Here is a 21,619-nt window from a genome sequence, read left to right on the forward strand (position 1 = left end):
ATGACAACGGTGAGGTATGAGCAAGGGGCAGAGCTGGTAGAAGCGGCCAGGTGAGTGGAATGGACTGCACCAGGGCAAGGGTTTTGGTTTGAAGTATGCAGTGTGTGGTCCCCTGGCTAGGGTTTCTTAGTTTTTAAACATAACAAAGAGAATAATGACACAGTGCTTGGAGTTTATATAGCATATAGCCTTTGTATCTCCCACCCCCTCCTTAAAATGCTGTTGTCTGAGAGGAGTGATATCTTTGAGAGAAATGTGCTGTTATGGTTGACTTCTTGCAAGTTGTTAAGAGCTAACTAAGAGTTGCAGAACACCCAGCCCTGGTATAATCTTATGGTAATAAATTCTGCTCTCTTCTAGCATCCAGAAACACTGTCAGGGTCTCACATAGAGCAAGATGCTCTTCTCTCCTTGAAAGCCTCAAGTCTGAAGTTCCCTATAGTTGTAAGCAATCAGAAGAGCTTATGCTCTGTATGGAGAGTGTGTGTAGGGAGGAAATAGGTTATTATTCTAGTATATCCTTATTCTCTTCCACCCCAGTAGTCAAAGACTAGATGTAGTAGCTTGTGGCAGAGAGCTTGTTTCAGCTTGGACAACAAGCAGCTGTAGAATGCTCAGCAAAACAAACTCCCTCAGAGGAAAGCATTATCTAGAACTGATTTTTTTTGTGTGAGAACACAATGGAAACAGTGTACCCAGACTTGGCTTGTTTTCTTTTTGTATTAAAGATTGGCTTCCTAATCCAAAACACTCATTCTTATTTGGACTTTTTTTTTAATCGCAGTAGAGGTTAAGAAGGTGGCATTTGGTGCACTTCATGTGCCTGCAAGTATAAACAAGTGACCTGCAGCAAAATTGCTGTAGCAGCAAAAACCTGCTTTAATGAGTGAAGTATTTTAGCTGTACATTAAGTGGAGACTCCCAAGTGAGTATCCTATAAGAATAGCTGGGAAGCAAAGCTGAATGGCTACATACTGCCAGAGCTTTGCTTCAATTCTAGAAACAAAATGAGGATACTGGAGCTGGAAAATTAGCCTTTAAATACCAAAGTTGTTGGGGGGTAGTAATTCCTCTGTTTGGCTTGGTACTGAGTGCAGGTGGTGAACCACCCGTACTGATTGTTGAAACTGTAGGAAATGCATCAATAAATGTTGTGCTTAAGAGGGGGTTAGCCCACACTGCAGTGCTGGTGCATGGGGCCATTGTACATGACGAGGAATACTTGGATCCTCTGAGTTGTTACACTAATGCTTCAATCATGCTAGATTGCCTCAGAACAGCAGGGAAATGTCAATATTGAATATGTCTATGTAGTTGCTTCTGTTGGAGAAGCAATGATGCCAGAGGCAGAGCCACAGCAAACACTGGCTGTGCTATTACACAGCATAGCCTTTCTGTGGAGAAGGCTGAATTAGAAACTCCTGGATTTGAATTTTGCACTTTATTTTCTCTGAAGTCATCAGGTGACCTTCAAAGCTTCTGAGGTGGCTGAACAAAAACTTGATCTAAGGAAACCCTTTTAAGGAAGTTATGGCAAACAGCCACTAGCCCAAAAAATGCTGTCCTAGCACTAGCTCAGCTGCTGCTCTACTCTTCCAGTTTCCTGTCTGGTATCCTGTGCTGCACAAAAACATCTCTGTGCTATAGCTCTTCCTGGTGGAAACATTTATTCTCTGAACAAGTAGTTTACTGTAACAGCGTTCTTTGTCACTTGGACTCTGAAGCAATTTTGCATGTGCATGTTTCCAGTACTTCCAGAGTCTGGACTGGACTTCAAAGTCCTCAGTGGACTCTCAGATGTCCTACTTCAAAGCCCTTTATCCTATTGCTGAACACACCTGTTCCTTTCTCCAAAAGAGAAACTTTTGGGAGATGGATTGCTGATGTGGAACCAGGTCAGTACAAGCCAAGGGGTTCTGTGGTACCAACATGTGGGAGATCTTTCTTCCCCTGGTACTGTGCCTGTGCTCTGGCCCAGGCTGCTGCTCAGCTGACAGTTAATATTTTCTCTGGAACAATGAAGGGTAGCAATGTGTAAAGTTGACATCTGTATCAGTATGTGACTCATGTTATTTCTTTGCCAGCTCTCCAACAGCAGAAGAGCCCACAGTAAAGATTGATGATGGTCGTGATGAGGATAATGAACCAGACAGCTGTTCCAAGTAAGCTAATAATATAGTAAATGCCTTGCTTACCCCTGAAAGTGGGAGCCATTGAGCCAAAATAAGACAGATGGCTTGTTGAAGCCCAGTAAATCACTTGATATTGACATTTGATATGGTACGTAATAAAGATGAGTTCAGGAAGCTTCTTTATGCCTCTAGAGATGAAAGCCCAACACAAGAACTAGCTGTGAGTCTGTCATTATGGAGGATGGGTAGTCCAAACTGTGGTGATTAAATTTCCCCAAAGGATAGAGTTTGGGAGAGCACAGAAGAACAAATGCTTCTGATAAAATGAGGTGAATGAGTATTTGGGGCAAATGATAAGCATCATGCCTGAACTTGCTAGTGATTAACTCTGTTATTGAAGTAGTTATTTTCTAACTGTTTCTCTTGTCACCAGTTACTAATTCTCCCAGCATACTTAGTGAAGTCAGTGACAAGCGAATAGACAGTTCTCTGTTCCTGCAGCTCAAGAACAGTAAGACTAAGCCTGTTATCTTGGTTCTTCAATGTGACAACATGTCTTTCTAGAATTCAGAAGTTGGCATTTGCAAACATATTTCACAAAGGCTTTAATCTAAGCATGTGAGTAAATGTGCCACATTCTCTTCAACTGATTTAAGATGTTGCAGGCTGAACTAGAGTGGTGTGTATATATTTCAGTCTTAAGTGCATCTGGTAAAGATACTTGTCTTCAGACTGAGAAAGCTGAAGTCTTCCTATACCTACTACATTTGCATTGACTGGGCAAGCTCAAAGACCAGCTGGCTGTTAGTGTAATTATTGCAGTGTTTCCTTAGATATCAGACATCTATGAATGCGAGAACCTCTTATATGTTAGGCTGCCTTCAAGACAAGACCTTTTATTACGTCCTTGACTTCCATTGGAAAAGTGGATGCTACAACTTAGGGATGCAGATGTTTGCTTGTTAGACCTTGTTCCTTAGTTTAAACTATGAACCTAATAATAAGAAGCAATCAGTAAGCCTAGAAAGATGCTTCCTCATCACTTCAAATATATCTAGCCTTGTCTTAAATTGAGTTACTAAGGTGTTAAGGATATGTACCAAGTGAAATGCGATGCTCAGGTTGCACTTGAGAAAACAAGTAGCTCAGGCAGGATCACTGGGGTGCAATATGCATTATTGAGCTGACAAAGACTTCCTGTAACAGTGGTATCTCTAAAGGTGGTGGGAGGGGAAATGTAGTAACTGTATAAGACAAGAAAGAGGGTAGATATGTGAACAATACAAAAGGAATCTACCAGCACTTTTTGTTGGTGTTAGAACCTTTTGGTAGGTTATACTGTTAGTGATATACTTTTAGAAGGTGTTTTCTTTTAAGTGTCCATTAAGAGATTCCAGTGCTCACTGTAGTTAAGTCATCCCAAGATTACTTAACAGACTGGAAATCTGTCTTTCAAGTGATCAGAACCTCGATTTTGCAGATAATTCCTTCTAACTTAGTTTTTGATCTAGCTGAAGGAGACTGTCAGCTACTGAGATAGTGACACAAAGGCCTAGCTTAAAACCAGAAGGCTTAAAGCATATCAAAGAGGCAACAAATAATCTTATAGAATCATAGAATTGTTTCATTTGGAAGAGACCCTCAAGACGATTGAGTCCCACCATAACCGAACCTAACTGTAGCACTAAAACAGGAGCTGAACCCTGCTGGGGCTGGAAATAACTCCCACAGTTGGAAGAACTTGGCTTCAGTAACTCATTTTCTTAAAAGGCTCTTGAATTTTTAATCTGACAGCCAAACCAATATTTCTTTTTAAAGGTAAAAGAAAGATTTGTCTTGCTCTATTCCAAGAGCACAGAAGCATAAGTGGAGCTATTAACAAGTGCAGCTTTTTCCAGGCTTGAAAAAAAAACAAAATAAAAAAAAAACCCTCTGGTACAATAAGCTAATATCTTGAACAAGATACCTTGAGAGACATTTATCCTTTAATCATCCTCTTGACCAACAGCTATTATAGAAGCCCACTTCTTAAAGCTTATAACTGGGCATTAAGCCAGATTTCTAGTCTCGCTACAATTGTGACACTGAATACTGCTGTGCATGAGTACATACTGCTGTACTTCTAGGGTCTGTAGCTGATGAATGCTTTTTCTAACAAGTGGTCAAAGCATTGCTTTCAAGTACTGTCTTAGCCTATATACTTCATGAATGCAACTGAATAATCTCTTCTTAAAGAAATTACTACTATACAGAATTCTAAAATGAAAAGGATGTGAACAAAAGGATCTAACAGTGCTCTCATGGCTAATACCAGTAGCAGAATGTCACTTTTCTTGATGCCAATTTTCTTCTCTTGCAGTGCAATTAGGAGAAAAATTTCCCCATTTGTGATGTCATTTGGATTCAGGTAAAAGATCATGCTTGTAATGGTATGAGCAGGGTTGAAATAGTCCTTATTTCTGGTTTAAGAACTTGGAGAGTTCCTTGAATGACTGTGACTCCAGCCTTCTCTGTCTGGAAAGTGCTAAACCTCCTAACACCCCCAGAAAGGGTAGATTGAGGAAAGTATTAATACTTGGATTGGGAAATAAGTCTTAAACAGATAACTAGGTTCTCAAAGGAGAGCTACAAGTCAGAACTGTGAATGCTGTTGACTTGGATAAAACCTCTTTAATGGCTTACTCCAGGCTGTGGCAGCCTTTGAACAACCAGTTGGTCAGCTGTATGCAGTCTAGGTGCCGAAACAAAGTAAGCCATTAAGGACAGTTATTTTTAATGGACTATACTATGACACAAGTGGGAGGGAAAATGAGCAGACTGAAAGGCAGCACTGACAGTTGTGTGCCCTAAGGCATTCAGTTTTGCACTGCTTCTAGGTAACTGTGCAAATACAGATGAATAACTACAGTTGAGTCAGAGGTAAATGTACAGTTCCACAGGGATGATGTGCTCTGTGCAGATCACTTTAATGCTGTTTGAATCATTGAATGGTTTGGGTTGGAAGAGACCTTAAAGATCATCTAGTTCCAATGCCCCTTGCCATGTGCAGGGTCACCTTTCACCATACTAGATTACTCGAAGCCCTGTCCAACCTGGCCTTGAGTGCTCCCAGGAATGGGGCATCCACAGCTTCTCAGGACAGTCTGTTCCAGTGCCTCACCACCCTCATGGTGAAGAATTTTTTCCTTATATCTAACCTAAATCTGCCCTTCTTCTGTTTAAAGCCATTACCTGTTGTCCTATCACTACATGCTGGGTTTTTTTTTTTTTAAAAAAAAAAAAAAATCCCTCTGCAGTGTTCTTGTAGGCCACTTTTAGGTACTGTAAGGCTGCTATCAGGTCTACCTGGAGCCTTCTCCAGGCTGAGCAACCCCAACTGTCTCAGCCTTTCATCATAGGAGAGATGCTCCAGTCCTCTTATCAAATCTGTGGCTTTCCTCTGGACCCTCTCCAACAGGTCTGTGTCCTTATGTTTGGGGCTCCAGAGCTGAACACAGTACTGCAGGTGGAGTTCCATGAGAGTGGAGTAGCGGGGGGAAAAATCACCTCCCTCGACCTGCTGGTCATGCTGCTTTTGATGCAGCCCAGGATATGGTTGGTTTTCTGGGATGCAAGCTCACATTGCTGGGTTGTGTTCAGCTTTTCATCAACCAACACCCTCAGGTCCTTCTCCTCAGGGCTGCTCTCAATCCATTCTCCTTCCAGCCTGTATTTATGCTTGGGGTTGCCCCCACCCATGTGCAGGACCTTGCACTTGGCCTTGTTGAACTTCATGAGGTTTGCATGGGCCCACCTCTCAAGCCTGTCCAGGTCCCTCTGGATGGCATCCCTACTCCCTAGCCTGTTGACCACACCACACAGCTTGGTGTTATCAGCAAACTTACTGAGAGTGCACTCAATCCCACTGCCCGTGTTGTGGAATCCTTCAGCTGCTTATACGAGCACACCCCAGTCTGTATACAAGAGAATATGCTCTTGCTGGAACAGCTTAAAACAAAATTCTGAGCTTGTGCTCATCAGTCAATAAATGTCAGCAATTCATTCCTAGCTCTCAAGTTGTATTTTTCTTTTTGCAGGGTATTTGGAGTTGTACTTATCATTGTGGACATTATAGTCGTGATTGTGGATCTGGCTATCAGTGAGAAGAAGAAAGGTGTTAGAGAGATTCTTGAAGGTGTTTCCTTGGCAATAGCACTCTTCTTCCTCATCGATGTTCTCCTGAGGGTGTTTGTTGAAGGGTAAGACATGGGCAAAAGTTAAGTCAGTGTGTTAAGTCCTCAGGCTAGTAAGGAAGCCATACTTCAGGCTTGGACTGTGAACGTGGATGTTCTGTAGGTGAGCTTTCTGGTTCTAGACAATGGCTGTCTTTTTTTTGGCGTTACCCTTCTATAGAATAATCTGTAAAGCACTTTTGATTTAAGTGAGCATTTGAAGAGTGCCTCAGCTTTGCTGTGACTTGTGTGGAGGCCAGGTGTAAGATTATTTTCTTAGTGAGTGTTCTGTGCTACTGTTAAGAACTGCTTCAGGAGAGCTTGTCTCTAGCAGTAGTTCTGTATGGGTCGTTCTCTTCCTGAAGATATGTTTTAATCTTTGTTATCCACACTGGCATCTGTCTAAAACTCTCCTTTATTTCAGCTTCAGGAACTATTTCCGGTCCAAACTGAATATTTTGGATGCATTCATAGTGGTGGGCACTCTGTTAATTAACATGACATACTCCTTCTCAGACCTTGCTGCAGCAGATCAGATACCAAGGTAAGAATGGTTTGGTAGCTGTTAATATGAGCTCTCTTTTCTTGATAGTTTTCTAAGAATTTTCTTGAGTATCTGTAAGCTAGATGTGTGCATACTACATCACACATATGGCAGTGCTAGTATTTCATGGTGCAGACTAAAGAGGGATAGGAAACACTTAACTTGGGTCAACAGCTATACTATAGACTGTCCCTGTTCTGAAGGCAGAGATGATCTAAATGTGTCAGTTGGGGTAACTAAAAGTAAATAGTGACACCATCAAATGATCTGACTCAAGCATTTTTTTGCTGGGCGGAAGGTGTGCAGCAGCTCTGATAGAGTCTGAAAAAGGTCAGAAAGGAGAGTTGGATTATTAAGAGCAAATGAGACAAACAGGGAGAATCTTCATCTAATGGATCTTGAGAGAGTTACCACACTGTCTTGTTTCTTCCACCTTGCTTTTCCAGAAATCCCATGGTAACATATGTTGGATTTTTCAGCCATGCCTTGAGAAGGGAAAACATGCTGTTTATGTGCATAAGTTGATTCAAGTTATATTTCCATCTGATTTCTGTAGCTTGATCAGATGATAACCTGTGAGAGGAATCCCTTCCTGATGGAGACAGAACTACAACCCTAAGATTAATTTATCTGCATTAGGTTTGAATGAGTGAAACTTGCTTGCATCATCCAGGGAAAGAAGCTGATTGTGTGTGGTGTGTTGGTTTTTTCAGTTTTGTTGTGTGTGTTTTGTTTCTTTTAAATCATCCCCTACCCCCAATTCAACTGGCTACTGGGCACAAATGGAGAAACATTAATCTAAAAGAAACTCTAGTTATTGAAGAATCCAGAGTTAGACAAACACCTCGAAGCAATAGTTATCTCTTCAAATGCCAGTTAAACTCAGGTTTCAGAAAGCAGAACTGTCAAAGGAATAGCTTTTGCGGCCTCAGGATCATAAAAGGCTGTTTCCTTCTAGGTCTTTTTAAACATTAATCTGAGTTAAATGACTTCTTCCCACCTTTCTGGCCACATTTTTCTAAAGCAACTTTAATCTTCTAGCAGCATCTGATTAAAGGTAGGAGAAATAGCACTGTGACAGGATAATCTGCACTGCTGTCTTCACTGTGTTGTGTTAGTAGTAGGCCCGATCCTGTGCTGCCCCATCCTGTCGTAGATTGGGGTATGCAAGTACCTTGTATTCTGACTTGGTGAAGTCGATGGGGCTTTAGAATAGGCTTTTGGGTCATGTGGAAAGGAGTTCACACTGATACTCTCTGAAGAAACTGAGCTGGGGCCTACCATTTCACCCATGCAAGGTCTTCTGCAAAGCTTCTCTTGTGAAGGGCTCTTCAGTCTTGCTCTAACTACCTGGCAATAGATAACTCAGACTTGGCCAAATCACAAATCTTGAGATAAGATTGTCTTAGCACCTAACACTTCAGTAGTGTCCACACAATCCAGCTAATTCCCAGTAGCCTACCTGGGGTTTATCACCTTTCTTTGCTCATTGACCTTCCGCAAGAAGAAAACAGTGGTCTTAAAGCACCTGATAAATTGCAGAGTAATCAGAATCTGTGCAGCATTTGTGCGGATGATGTGATGAGTGACATTTTGGTGGTGGTCCATAGGGGTAACATCTCCTGATGGAGAAATATGGTCTGTTTCCAGTCTGGCCTAGCTGGATGTGCATTGGATTGGGTTACTCATTTCCTTGAAAATTGACTTACAAAAGGGCTTTGAGGAATGAGAGCTGGTTATTAGTCTGAGAGCTAATCCTTAACTGGCTAACTTCTTAAAAGGCAGAATGCAAACTGCTGTTATGTTGAAGAGCTGCTTCTCATGGTTGTGGGTCAAGCTGGGGAGAGGGGCTATTGGAGTCTTTAAACCAGTGTTAGTTCATCTCCTTGTCTACTAGCTCCAAGGGAGCTGTGTTTTGAAAACAGTAGGGTGATCCTGGACTGGCAAGGAGCTGAGGCAGAAATGGAAGCTTCCATCTAGGTGTCCAGGACAACCATGTCTTCCTGACTTAAAGCTCCACATCAGTGGAGAGCAGACTGTTTTCAACTGAAGGCAATGGGTTAATGTTTCTGTAATATTTGTCCCCCTTACTGTAGGCATTCATCAGGATTCTTACCTAAGTGTATCAGGACCTGAAATATGTGCATGTGCTACTTAAAAGTATATGCTTAGGTAACATACCTCCTTAAGGAATGGAGGTTAGTTTGCCCTAGTCCCTAAGGGTATGTGAAAGCAGTGGCCTCTGTTCAGTTGTTTCATAGAACCACTTGCATAAGCATCTTGCTTCAAAGTTCAACAGCAGTTCAAAGTTCCTCAAATCAAAACATCTGCTCAAGTTGCTGAATGATTAAACACAGGGTTTATACAGATCTGTTTTCAGGTTTCTTAATCAAGGCATGATGTATATAGCCGGTCTAGCTTCTCTCTTCAGCTGTTTTTCAGGTAGCTACCTACAGTTAAATGTATACTTCAGAACAAGCTTCAAGGAACAAGAATTTAGGGATAAGAACATGGGTGGTGTTAAAGGAACCTGTTGCTTTGTGGGTAGATGTGCCAGTGAAAAGTCTGTTCAAGCAAGTAGGGGGTTTCCTACTTCTGTTAGCTATTCAGAATGTGTACTCCTAAAAAAACCCTCAAAATGGTGGTATTCTCCAAGTATAGTATTTCTCCAAAATCAGCCTGGGGAGTTCTGGTTCAATATATGAAACAAAGCTTTGAACTGTCTCTGAAACAGCTTTTAAATAGCTTTAAGCTTTGCATCTAAGTTTAATTGTGCTCATTTTCTTTTATGATGAATGTGACTCTTGTCTAGAATGGTTATTTTCCTCCGAGTTCTGAGAATTGTCATCTTAATAAGAATATTTCGTCTCGCTTCACAAAAGAAGCAACTTGAAGTAGTGACCAGGAGGATGGTAAGTTGGCTTCTTAATATATCAAAGTTTCTGTTCCAGCTCTTTCTTTCTCCAGGCAGCCATCAATGGTGAGTAGCAGGACTGCCCACAGCCTATTGGTCTGCAAATGGTGTTATTGCCTAAGTAACATGTCTGGTCAGTGTCCTTGCCAGGGAACCAGAGCTTTGCCTTCAACTTGAGTATAGCTAGTAATTCTGACCTTTGTTCAAGTGAGCAGCAGCTTGACCTGGAAGGCCAGCATAGCCAAGTGACTGCAACACCACCATGTGTCTCTATTGATAATTTCTAGTTTGTGTGATACCTGGACTGTTTGCCCTCACATGGGAGGATAGGAATTTTAATGCTTCTGCTGCTCATTCCAGGTGAAAACAAAATGACCTTAGCTGTTGAAGCCCTATCCATTGTAAATGCCTCTTCTTATTTTCATCAGGGACACTGAAGTGGTACTTGAAGCTTCAAGGGTGTCCTCTTGCTCAGGCATATGCAGTCTTGGTTGTGCTGCCTTTGATTTTCTTCTTCCTTCCTCAGCCCCCAAACACTCTGACAGATTCATGCTGCAGTCTGCAAAGAATCCCTAGTGTTCTTTGCACTAGAATAAATTTGACACTTTGGGGTAAAAACTCTGTATGGAGCTTCTACCTAAAATTTAACACAAATTCTTGCCTAATGCTGTGATCTTTGCTATAGCAAAATGAGACTCTGCTACTCATTACTTAAGTTCAGAGTCTAGATGGTTGTGTTTTTTCCCCCGATAATATGCAACACTTTTTGATCTTGGGCATTCCTTTGGAAGACTAACTCTACTTTTTTTTTTGGTAGGTCTCTGAAAACAAAAGACGTTATATGAAAGATGGCTTTGATCTGGACCTCACTTATGTTACTGGTTCGTAGAAGCAAATGACACTTGCTAACACTAGTTATTCAGTTAATGAGTGCTTGACATGGAATACAGGCAATGTTTTAGACTTGTGAAACGTAAGTGTGAAGTCAAACCAGGCCTACTCCTTTTCTGTGGGATTTTAAAATATAATTCCAGACTCTGATGCTGTTCTCAAGGATTAGCCCTCTGGGAGAGAGGTTGTCCATGCTGTATGCAATGACAGAAAGCCCTCTGAGAAACTTGATTAATTCACAGTATTTTTGCCTGTGAATCTATGGAGACTGACATTTAATGGTAGCTGATGCATCAGAAAGCATTAGTCTCCTGCTCTAGCTGTAGTAAATGCAAAATAAAACCTCTCAGAAATGGGTAGGTGGTTCTTATAATTAGGGTAGAAATAAGCTGTTTCATAATGTAGCTCTTGATCATGTAGTTCCTACATGTGGGAAGGCTTCTGCCTTTACTTCTGACTGCTGTCTTTTCTGCAGATCGCATTATTGCAATGTCATTTCCATCTTCTGGGAAGCAGTCTTTCTATAGGAACCCTATAGAGGTAAAAATCTCTCGTCTACCAAGTTTGGTATTTCTGACTGGTGTTTCACTTCTAGGTTCCCACTAATTTGCATGTGGACTAGATTGTCAAGTCAGTCCTAGTCCTGCTGTCTTAGCTGGTTGGAATGACTAAATGGTGATCTCAACTGTTCTATGGTTGCTTGTGTCAGAGTCTCTTAGCTACACCTAGTGGGATGTATCTCATAATGTGTACACACTGGTGCTCTGATGCTACTGTTCCTCAGGAGTGCTTCAGAGATCCAAGTCAGTTCTGTCTCAGGCTGGTAATAGTATGAGTGATGAGAACTGTCTACTCAGCTAAATAAAGATGTTTAAAAGGCCTCTGTTAATGCTCTCTAGAGCTATGCTGCATGGTGTTGTGGAAACATAAATATGTAGGGTGGGGAAGATTGTTGTAGAAGTACTTCTATTCCAGACAAGCATCTGAGCTACTGAGCTGGGAAGGCCTGTTGTCTGAGGGCTGTGAATGATTGCAGCTGCTGATCCTACCTCAGGGGTAGGGGCTGAGGTGGCAATGGAAATAAGGAGCAGAGCACTGACTACTCTGAACTTGTATCTTGTTATTGCTCTAGGAAGTTGCAAGATTTTTGGACACCAAACATGCAAACCACTATAAAGTCTACAATCTCTGCAGTAAGTATGTTTAGCTGCTGACTGTATTGAAATACTGCTAAACAGAAAAATGTCCTTTCAGTGTGTGATGCTGGCAATACTAGATCTCCAAGAATTCAGTCTGTCAAAAGGACACAGCTGTCTCTGCCTGTCTTCTGTCCTGAATGTGGTTATTGACTTGGAGCATCTAATACATTGTACTGAAGTTTCCAAAGGAGATACCGGATGCCTTGCAGTTAAGAGTTCCTTGCTGATGCTGAACAATTGCTTCAGTGTTCCAAAACTCTTACTAAAGAAGTGGAAAACTAAACCTGGGCTAAAACTTTGGGTGATGTTGGAGGATTTTTCTAATGGAGGCTTAGAAGAATGAGATTAAACAGAAAAGCTTTTAACTACTCATTTGAGGTGGCTAAAACAATGAAAAATACTTCAGGAACAACTATCCTGTTTCTGCTTTCACAGTAGAGCATCAGACCTGGAAGCAGACAAGGTGTGAGATAGAAGCTTTGATAGTGAAGTCCTGAAAAAGTAAAACTGTCCTCTAGCCAACAGCAGGATAGAAGAGGGGTCACAGATGAGTGTGGTGTTAGCAGCTCCTTACCACTTTGTAGGTGGTTGTTGCTGTGGCTGACCCTGACACTACATCAGGGCATTAACTTTCACATCTCTAGATAACACCTATGGAAAGGAGTGGCCATCTGGGCCTGGAGATGATTTTTTCACTTAAAAGTGAGATGTGTGAAACTGGAAGCTAAGTAAGCATGGTTTTACCCAGATTCTCACAGCCTTTCCGTTTTCATCTGTTTATTTTTACTGCTGTACTTTAAACACTAGTATATGCTCAGACCAGCAATTGTGTGTCACAAGCCACTTCCTTTGTTGCAAGTCTATTCCCTTTACTGGCATAACTCCAGATTTTTCTTTGTAGGTGAAAAAGGCTATGACCCCAAGTACTTCCACTACAGGGTGGAAAGGATCTTTATTGATGACCACAATGTCCCAGCACTACAGTAAGTCTTAACAAGATGTATGTACATCATGGTAGTTCTATATGGACATCTGCTTTATTCCACTAATCTTATCTAGGGACATGCTGAAATTCACTGCCAGTGTCCGTGAATGGATGAGTCAAGATGAAAAGAACATCATAGCAATTCACTGTAAAGGAGGCAAAGGTAGGACTTCTCATGTCTAATCAGTGTATGCTACAAATTACATGTTATTCTTATCACAGCTTCTTTGATGCAAGTATGGCCTTAAGCCATAGCGTGAGCTGGGTTTAGAGTGTAACTTGACAAATTCTGCAAGCACTGTGACTAGCAATACTATAGTGCTGTGTATTTTGTATTATGCAACCCCACTTTTAGGTAGCCTGAATTGGTTCTTAATCTAAGATGGCATCTGATCTCTCAAAGTTGTCTTCAATAACTTTCTGCTGTCCTGACTTTGAGACTTCAGTCTCTCAGGAGAGGCTGCAGAATAGTGAGCTACTGAAACTGCTATGAACAAAAGTGTTAAGTTGCTGCTTTGGCTCTCTGGCAGCCAGTCACCCACGTGGATTATCCTGCACTGTAATATACCTCAAGCTTTTAAATTTCTTGTAGTGTGGGGGTGGAGTATTGTAGGCACACATGGTACTATGTGATAGAATACAATGTGATGGCAACAGGCTAACCAAAGCTACTGCACATGAGCTGACCTGTGGGTGCTATCCACAACCTGTAGTAGTGTGGGAGCTGTTGAAGTTTGTAGGTAGCTGTACAAATAAGCAAAATTTCCCTGTGAATATCTGCTGCATCTTTACCCACCTACTGTTGTTACTGCAGATACTTGTCCTAAACCAGGTGGTTATGTAATCTAAAGAAGGCTCTTTCCGCCACTTGAAACCATAATTTAAAAGGTTTTGCAAATCTGAACACTTAAACTATCTGCAGGCCAAAACCAGCTTGAAGAACAAGTATAGGGAGGGTTGGCTTGACCTCTGAGATTTTTAAATTTGAAACTGAGACTATATTGGAGTCTTTGTGCTAACAGTCTTGGTGCCCCCTTAGTGGGGTTGGAGGGTGGGGGAAGTTGAAGCAGAGAAGCAACTTATGAGGCTTAGAGCATTGGCAGGTGCCAGTCTGTAACCTAATCATAGTGTGTGCTTGACTCTGTCTCCACTGAATGGAGTGTACAGATTCTGGCCAGCTTCCTAAGTATCTCTAGGAATACTACGAAGAAATATGGGGTCTGCTTTTAAGGAATAAGTTAACAAACTGTAGTATATTGTCTTTAACTCATTCTTCCCAGAAATACGGCCATTTGACTACTGAAGTGTCACTTATCTCCTGTTACCTCTTCCATTTCAGAAGTTATAACTTCATATGCACAAAAATAATCCCAAATACCTTTGAACTCCTGTAGTTCAACCTGTCTCTTACTTCTAACACAGGCAGGACTGGAACAATGGTCTGTACCTGGCTCATAGACAGTGACCAGTTTGAGAGTGCAAAGGTAAAAACTGGTGGTTATTCTATGATTCTTATACTATTCCTACTTAATAGAAGAAGAACCTACTTAATTGGTGAAATGCACTAATACTCTGCAAAAAGTCTATACTGATAAAAGGGTACTGTGAACAATCTGCTTTACAAAAGAGTTCTTGCAAAGATTGCTGTGTAAATTCCATTCTGATGAAGACTACTCTTGATCAGGAAGAACTGAGGTGTAGCAGATCTAGGATCTTGAGCTAGGACTTTCTTAAACTGTAGATGACTTCTGAGTGTGGTTTACTAAACATAGTGTCACTGTTTTGAAGTGCAGGTTTTTTTCTCTAACCTCCCTCCAAGTAGTGTGAGGTATCAAGAATTGTCTTGCCTTGACTGCCAGCATTGCAGCAAGAAGCTCTTCTGGGGAAAGGGAGAAAGATCAGCAAGTCCTGGCCAGGACAGATGCATGTGCTGCTTTAGTATCCAGTGTCTGGTGTGTCAGTCTGGAGACCTGGATTGCAGAAGGCCCCGGTCACTCATGGTAGTCTGGCTGGACTGTGTATCCATTTAATCACGTGTTTTTCTCAGAGTTTGGGTTGTGAAGATCTGAACTCATGTTCAGCTTGGTCTGTCACAGACCACTTGAGAAGTATAGATGGTTCTAAAGCAAGTGCTTAAAAAGCTTATTGCTCTCCTCATTCAATGAGCTTTGTTAGCACTCTTTCATGGATGACAGCCTTAATGTATCAGATGTTCTAATTACTAATTATTCTAGTTAAAAGCCTTCTTCAAAAGGTATCAAAACTACTATTGCATAATTTCACTTGCCTTCCTGTATTGCAGTTGATTAGTGTAATTCTAGTTTACTAGCCCCTTCTCAGGAAGGGGAATGGTATTGGGATTAATATCTTAACCATTGAGATTATCTTCCTGTGTAGGAAAGTTTGGACTACTTTGGGGAGAGAAGAACTGATAGAAGCACAAGTACCAAGTTTCAGGGAGTTGAAACTCCATCCCAGGTAAGCTTGAGCAGGTCCAGTAAGAGTAGCTGAACCAATGCTAGCCTTGTGAGCGCTTATGCTGCCACACCTTTCCTGCCTTGTTTCAGAGACGTGGGTTCCTGCTAATGCTTAACTCTTGAATTTTCTGTACTCTAAGGGCTGGAAGACTGTCAACTGATAGGATTGCACTGTATCTTCCCCCCTCTCCCCATTGTCCAAGCACATTCCTTATGCCTTTCTTTACGTAATCGTCAAATCTGAGTTATGGTATCTAAGATAACAGAATTGCTGAGATTAGGAGAGCTTTCAGTCCAACCCCACTGCTCAAGCAAGATGAGCTAGGGCAGGTTGCCTAAGGCCATGTCTAGTCAGGTCTAGAAAATCTGTGCAATGTCTCTGGGCAGCCTGTTGCGGTGTTTGCCCACCCTCACAGGAGCATGACCCTGTGAGACAACTGGGCTGTTTCTCAAGGGTGCACTGTGACCTGCAGCCTGGCCTGGGGGGGGGGCTATGGCTCTGTGGCTAGGTGGAGGAATGAATCCTCTGGTGACTGCATTCATGAAGAAATACTAAACAAGCTATTGCCTCAGCCCACAGTTTAGGGGCTTTGCTCATTTTATTTCACTGTGTACTGTGAGATGAAGCAGGTGACAGAGGTACTATAGTTGCTAGTGTAGAACAGAATGGAAGTACAATTGTCCTTCAGAATGTTCTTCTGTAAAATTAAAGTATCTTGTACACTTAAACATTCTGTCCTTTAAAAAGCTACAACATAAAAGCTCTTTGCTTCTTGCTGAATCAAGAATTTCTTTTAGAGTGTGAAGTTTAAACACTGCTTAAAAATGTAGATGCTGAATTTGTTTAGAGGATTGTTTGAATTCGGGAGAGGAAGGAAAACAAATCCCTGCTTTCTTCTTAGCTTTGGACTAAGGAGACCTAAGAACTTGAAGTAGATGATCTGTTTAATCCTACTTCTGCCTAGAATTAGTCTCTGTGAGGTACATAAACTGCATAATGTGTCTGGGTTTTTTGCATTACAGAGTAGGTATGTTGGGTATTATGAAATCCTGAAAAACAAGTATAACTTGAAACTCCCACCAGAGAGACAACTCAAAATAAAAAACCTCAAAATCCACTCTATACATGGTAAGAACTCTTGAATTTGGGCATTCCTCTACCTGGTAATGGCTTCCTCCTGCAGGCAGCTGATCTCTGTCTCTCTTGCTAACCCTATGATAGGAATGCAGACTTACTCTTCACTGTATTTTAACTGTGCCATTCAAAATCTCAGATCCCAGCATTTTGGAGTGCAGTTGCTGCATGTATTCTGTCAATTTCTGGGTGTCTGGTCAAAAGTGGCTCACACACAACCTGCTCTGTTTTGGGAGGGGAATCACTTTTCAAGTGAGATTAACTCCACATGTGGAACTGCATCCACTAGTGTTTCTCAGCTTCATTATAGACATCTGTTTCTGTACATAGGTACTGATAATTTTGATAAAAGGCAGAAGTTCAGCGCTACTTGTTCAGGGGGACTTCAAATGGCTGTTCTTGTTCAGTCAGTGGAACTAGACTCTACATTAGCCTGTTTTGCTCCACTAGTAGAGTTCACTGCTGCTTCAAAATACTGCTTTCAACCACTGAATCTTGAGCTACCTTTAGGATTTGAGTTCTCTAAAGCCTATAGAAAGGCATTCTGAAGAGAAAGCACTTTTGAATAGGATTGCACTTGGTTTTCATGACCAGTTGTTTCTGGCAATGTATGTACTATGGTATAATGCGACTCTTTCTTCTTAGGAGTTGGGAAAGGCAATGGAACTGATATGAAGGTCCAGATAATAGTGAGGAAGCAAGTTGTACTAGAATGTGTGTGTGCCAGTCAAGCAAACTGCAAGGTAAGAGTACTGTGAAGTTGTGTTAGTTGAGTCATGGAGCTGAAAGCTGACTTAGGTAAAAAATGTCTTCCTGTAAAAGTTCAATAGTGGACATAAAACTGTCTAAATAAATATATGCTCTAAATTCTGAGAGAATGAAAAAGCTAAGCTTTGCTAAGTCACAGGAAAAGTAGTGTTAAGATAGTGAAAGGCTTCCACAGAAGTCAATTAAATGTCATAGCTCACTCTGACCAGAGCAACTTAAATTGTTGGCTATTATTGTAGCACTGCTATTGTATGTGTATACCATGAGTGAGTAGCTAGGTATTGTCATGAATTGGTGCCTTGTCTCTGCAGTAACTCTCCATAAAAGTAATACTTTATTCTATTATCTAGCTCTTTTTTGATTCTGAAAGTGACTGTGTAGTCATTGGCTTGGAGGACAGCCCTGTTATAAGTGGTGATGTGAAAGTCAGATTTGAGTCACATTCTGTAAGTACACCAGCATGAAGACCCTCATGTGAGTGTGAGTGGAGGCTGCACTGCAAGCAGCAGCTGGGTGCTGGCTGGGCTGTGGGGGGCTGAATCTGTGCTTCTCCCCAGGGACTCCCGCTGTGGGGGTGGCCATCCTGTAGCAGCTGGTGCACCCCTGTGCAGTGGGGGATGCAGCAAATGTTGCTACATCAGCCTGTGTGGGTGGGGGAGGCATCTGGCTGTTCATACAGTACAACCAAAACATCTTAGTTGAGTACCTGCTACTTCTAACATGGGTCTCTTACTTCACTGTATTGAGTGACCTAGTCCTGAACTAACTGGTGAAAATAGAGATCTGGGTGTTATTTTTGGGCTCTTCAAGTATACTGAGTCAAGCACTATAGCTTTGTAAACCAAACTACTGAGGATAGGTGGGTGCTCTTGCTCTGCAAAAAAGTCTTATTATCTAACGGAGTATTTAAACAAGGTCTTTGTGTTTAGGATCTCCCAAAAGGCTATGATGACTGCCCATTCTTCTTCTGGTTCAACACTTCCTTTATTGAAAATAACAGGTGAGTAATCATAGTGATTGCCCACAGATCCTAACTCCTGATGTCTGAACAGAGTGGAAAGTTCTTAAACATGGTACTGAAAGCTGAGGCAGCTGGCTGATCTTGGCTTCTCTGCAGGTACTGGTCTCCAACTCTCAATTGTAACTGGTGAGCAGACAGTTGGCACAAACTTGCACTGTGCCATGTGTTTCAAACATGTGAGCTCCTTATTTCAATCAACTTAATCCATTGGACTCTTTCCTCAGCATTCTAAGTGTTGTTAGTAAACTTGAATTCAGAAAGGTAATGCTAACTATTCAAACTGAAGGCAGCTCTGCCATCCTCTATAGCATGGCTGACTGAGAGACTGGAACTTGTTCAGCCGGCAGACATTAAGATCAGAGTTAGAGGTCTTGAGGCTTGGGATCCCAAAGAAAGGCTCTTTAACTCCTTCCCATGCTTTTGTAAAAGCTAAAAATTACTATGGTTTGCTCGTGTTGAGACTAGAAATACTGGTGGAGCTCCAGCCAGCAAAAGTTGGGCTTGTCTGTCTTGTTAGGGGAGTGATGTAGAAATGCAGAGACAGGACCTCCTTCTCTTCTGTCTACCAAACTTGATAGATTTAAACAGAGGAACAATGAACTTGATCTGTGAGATATAATTACTTTCCATAACTGGAATAGGAAGGAAATAATTTTTATTTAATTGATCCCATCAGAGCATGTGGAGACAAAGCCATGAATCTGTTTAAAACTCAACTTAATATGCTGAGCCAGCAGTGCAGGTATCTTGTTGGATGAAACCATTGCCAGGAGAAATATGTGCCAGCTGTCTGATAGCCCTGCAGCAGTGCCACTCAAGTTTCACGCAAGTGCTTTGTTTAGTCCAGGGCTAGGGATGATGCCCCACCAGACCTTCTCTTAAACATGATTTAGTAGAGACTATCTCCATTTCTGCCTGGAGAATTCTGGTAGACCTCAGGTGGACCAGGCCGGATCAGAAGTGAACAGATGCTAAGGCGATGTTCCTGTCTCTGGGCCTCTAATTCAGCCACAGCTGATGTGCAAGTGCTGTTAAGTGATAACTAGACATGAATTTGGTAAGCATTAAAAGTGGAGAACATGTCTCGGTGTTAGTACTGAACCAAGTCCTTGCTGTTAGGAAGATCAGTTATTAAAGTCTTGCCACTTGCATCCCATCAGGAGGCCTTGAGCTGAAAGTAACACTGATTTTACTTGAGCAGCCCTGCATTGTGGGGCTCTGAAGAAAAAAACAAAACCAGCAACAACAAAAAGCCACACATATACCACAACAACAAAACAAAAAACAACCAAAAAATCCCCACAACAAAAACTAGCAAACAAGCCAAAGATCAAGCTAATTCTATGTTTCTCAGACTACTTCAGATGCAAAGCCCTGTGCAGGCATGGCTGGTGTCTGAATTCAAGATTTGGGGCTCTATTTAATATTCCAGGGCTGAGCTTGAAGTTCTTGTGGGAGGCTGAAAGGAAAATCATGTTTTAGGCTGTAAGATATGGTTCTGAATTCTGTCTTTCAGACTCTACCTTCCCAGGAATGAGCTGGATAACCCTCACAAGTCTAAAACGTGGAAAGTCTATAGCGAGACATTTGCTGTGGAGGTGAACTTTATTGAGCCATAAGGGAAAGTGAAAAGAAGGGAAACATATAAAATGGATCTTTTTTCCTGGGGATTGTCTTGCTGCTTCAGTGTAAAGTGAAGCAGTCTCATTGTGATGTACTTAATGTATTTCTGTGTAGATACAACTTGTCTAATAAACTTACATGAAGTTCTGTTGTGCAGAGCAGTAATCCTCTGAAGAGTTACTTAGTATCAGCTGACTGTCATGGTAATGAGCTGGTGGATCCTTTGGGGTTTAGATGTCTCTACATACAGGTAATCCCTACTTTATTAATCTAAGATGATTGTCTGTCTTTAAGCAAGAGCATTAACCTGAGGGTGGGTGGGGACCAGCAGTCTGCAGGAGACTGCTGGAAAAATCTGACACACCTTCCCTGAGCAGCAGGGTTTTCCACAGGTCAGATTTGGAGGGAGGAATAGTAATTTGGCAGATGCAGACTAATACTTCTTGAGTAGAAGTCTGGGTATCAAACAGAGATCCATGATGTAGGGTTTTGGACAACACCTGGCCTGGGAGCTGACTGTGGAGGTTGCAGACTGCACAGGTGCTTTTCTGCCACTATATGTCCCCATAGAGAGCTGATGAGGCACATCAGCTCATGAGCATGTCAGCTGCCTGTGACCAGTTAACTGGGCTTGCCTCAATACCTGCATGTGAGGGGTTTGATCGGGGCACTTGCTCCTGTGAGTTAATGCTGCAGATGTTCACTGACCCCTTGAGCCAGACTTAAACCTGTAGTGCACAGACAATGCTTATTCTGCTTACAACTGTTTTCAGCAGTGCAGCTCTCCTATGGAGATTGTTCAAGCCTGTCTTGGTGTGAACATGGATAATAACTAGCTAGTTGAGTAGGTGGAGGTAATTCATACCTTCCAGGTGCTTACTTGAGGGTAGTGGCACAGTATAAAGTACAGGTATGAACGGTTTTGCTATTGTTGTGTAATTAATTGGTATTTAGAAGCTGGGCTGTTGGAAAGTCCCATGGAGTTGGAAACTGCTTCTGTCAGTGCTGCACTTCAAGTGTGGAGGTTGAAACGTATTCAATGACAAAAAGTGTTCTACCAGTAGTTCACAGTTCTAGGTGCAGGGTAGAGTGAATGTGGGTCACTTAAATATCTAAGTGGAAGTAGCTACAACTTGTGTTGTCCAAACTACTGTGCATCAGGCTCACAAAACCTAGTTTAGTTCTATAGATCTCCAAGGGTAGAGTTTTCACACAAGTCTTAATCCTATAACTACTTTTCCTTCCTGGTTGGAATTTCCCATGTTCCAGATTGTGGCTGTTGGTTCTTGTCCTGCCCCTGTATATGCCTTGTTCTGTCCCCTCGTGTGAAGGAAGTAGCTGCAGACAGCAGTAAGATCTGTCTGAACCTGTTGAGGGTGAACAAACCCAGTTCTCTCCACCATCCACCTTTGTTTGTGCTTTGCTTGACTTGCTCCAGTATCATTGCCTTTCTTGTACTGGGGAACATGAAGTGGGATGTGGTGTTCCAGATCTGCTCTGACAGATGCGCAAGGTGTAAGCAGAGGGTCAGAACTACCTGGTTTGCTGGCTCCAGCACCTGCTGTTACAGCCTGGCTGCTGCTGCAAAGGTGTACTGTTCAGCTTCTGCAATGTTGTTCCTCAAACTGTAGTGTTGCTCCAGAGGCTGCATGTTATTGTATGTAAACTTGGTAAACTGCCCCTTGAGGTTAAGGGGTGCTGGTGAAGTGAATGCAACCT

General features: G+C 42.0%; 1 protein-coding gene across 1 annotated transcript; it reads left to right on the top strand.

Annotated features, from left to right (window-relative positions):
* LOC308053117 (phosphatidylinositol 3,4,5-trisphosphate 3-phosphatase TPTE2-like) lies at positions 1-19,896 on the top strand (the record flags this gene model as incomplete). Its single annotated transcript, XM_080363899.1, has 18 exons — positions 1-50; positions 2,085-2,162; positions 4,492-4,539; positions 6,209-6,370; positions 6,768-6,887; positions 9,700-9,799; positions 10,619-10,682; positions 11,168-11,232; positions 11,825-11,885; positions 12,793-12,874; positions 12,951-13,039; positions 14,299-14,360; positions 15,274-15,354; positions 16,377-16,482; positions 17,134-17,231; positions 17,607-17,702; positions 18,186-18,256; positions 19,794-19,896. 18 exons carry the CDS (start codon positions 1-3, stop codon positions 19,894-19,896), a joined length of 1,536 nt encoding a protein of 511 aa, XP_080220025.1.
* Between the last annotated feature and the right edge of the window lie 1,723 nt (positions 19,897-21,619).

The sequence above is a fragment of the Nesoenas mayeri genome (genome assembly GCF_963082525.1).
Source record: "Nesoenas mayeri genome assembly, chromosome: 1".
NCBI lineage: Eukaryota > Metazoa > Chordata > Aves > Columbiformes > Columbidae > Nesoenas > Nesoenas mayeri.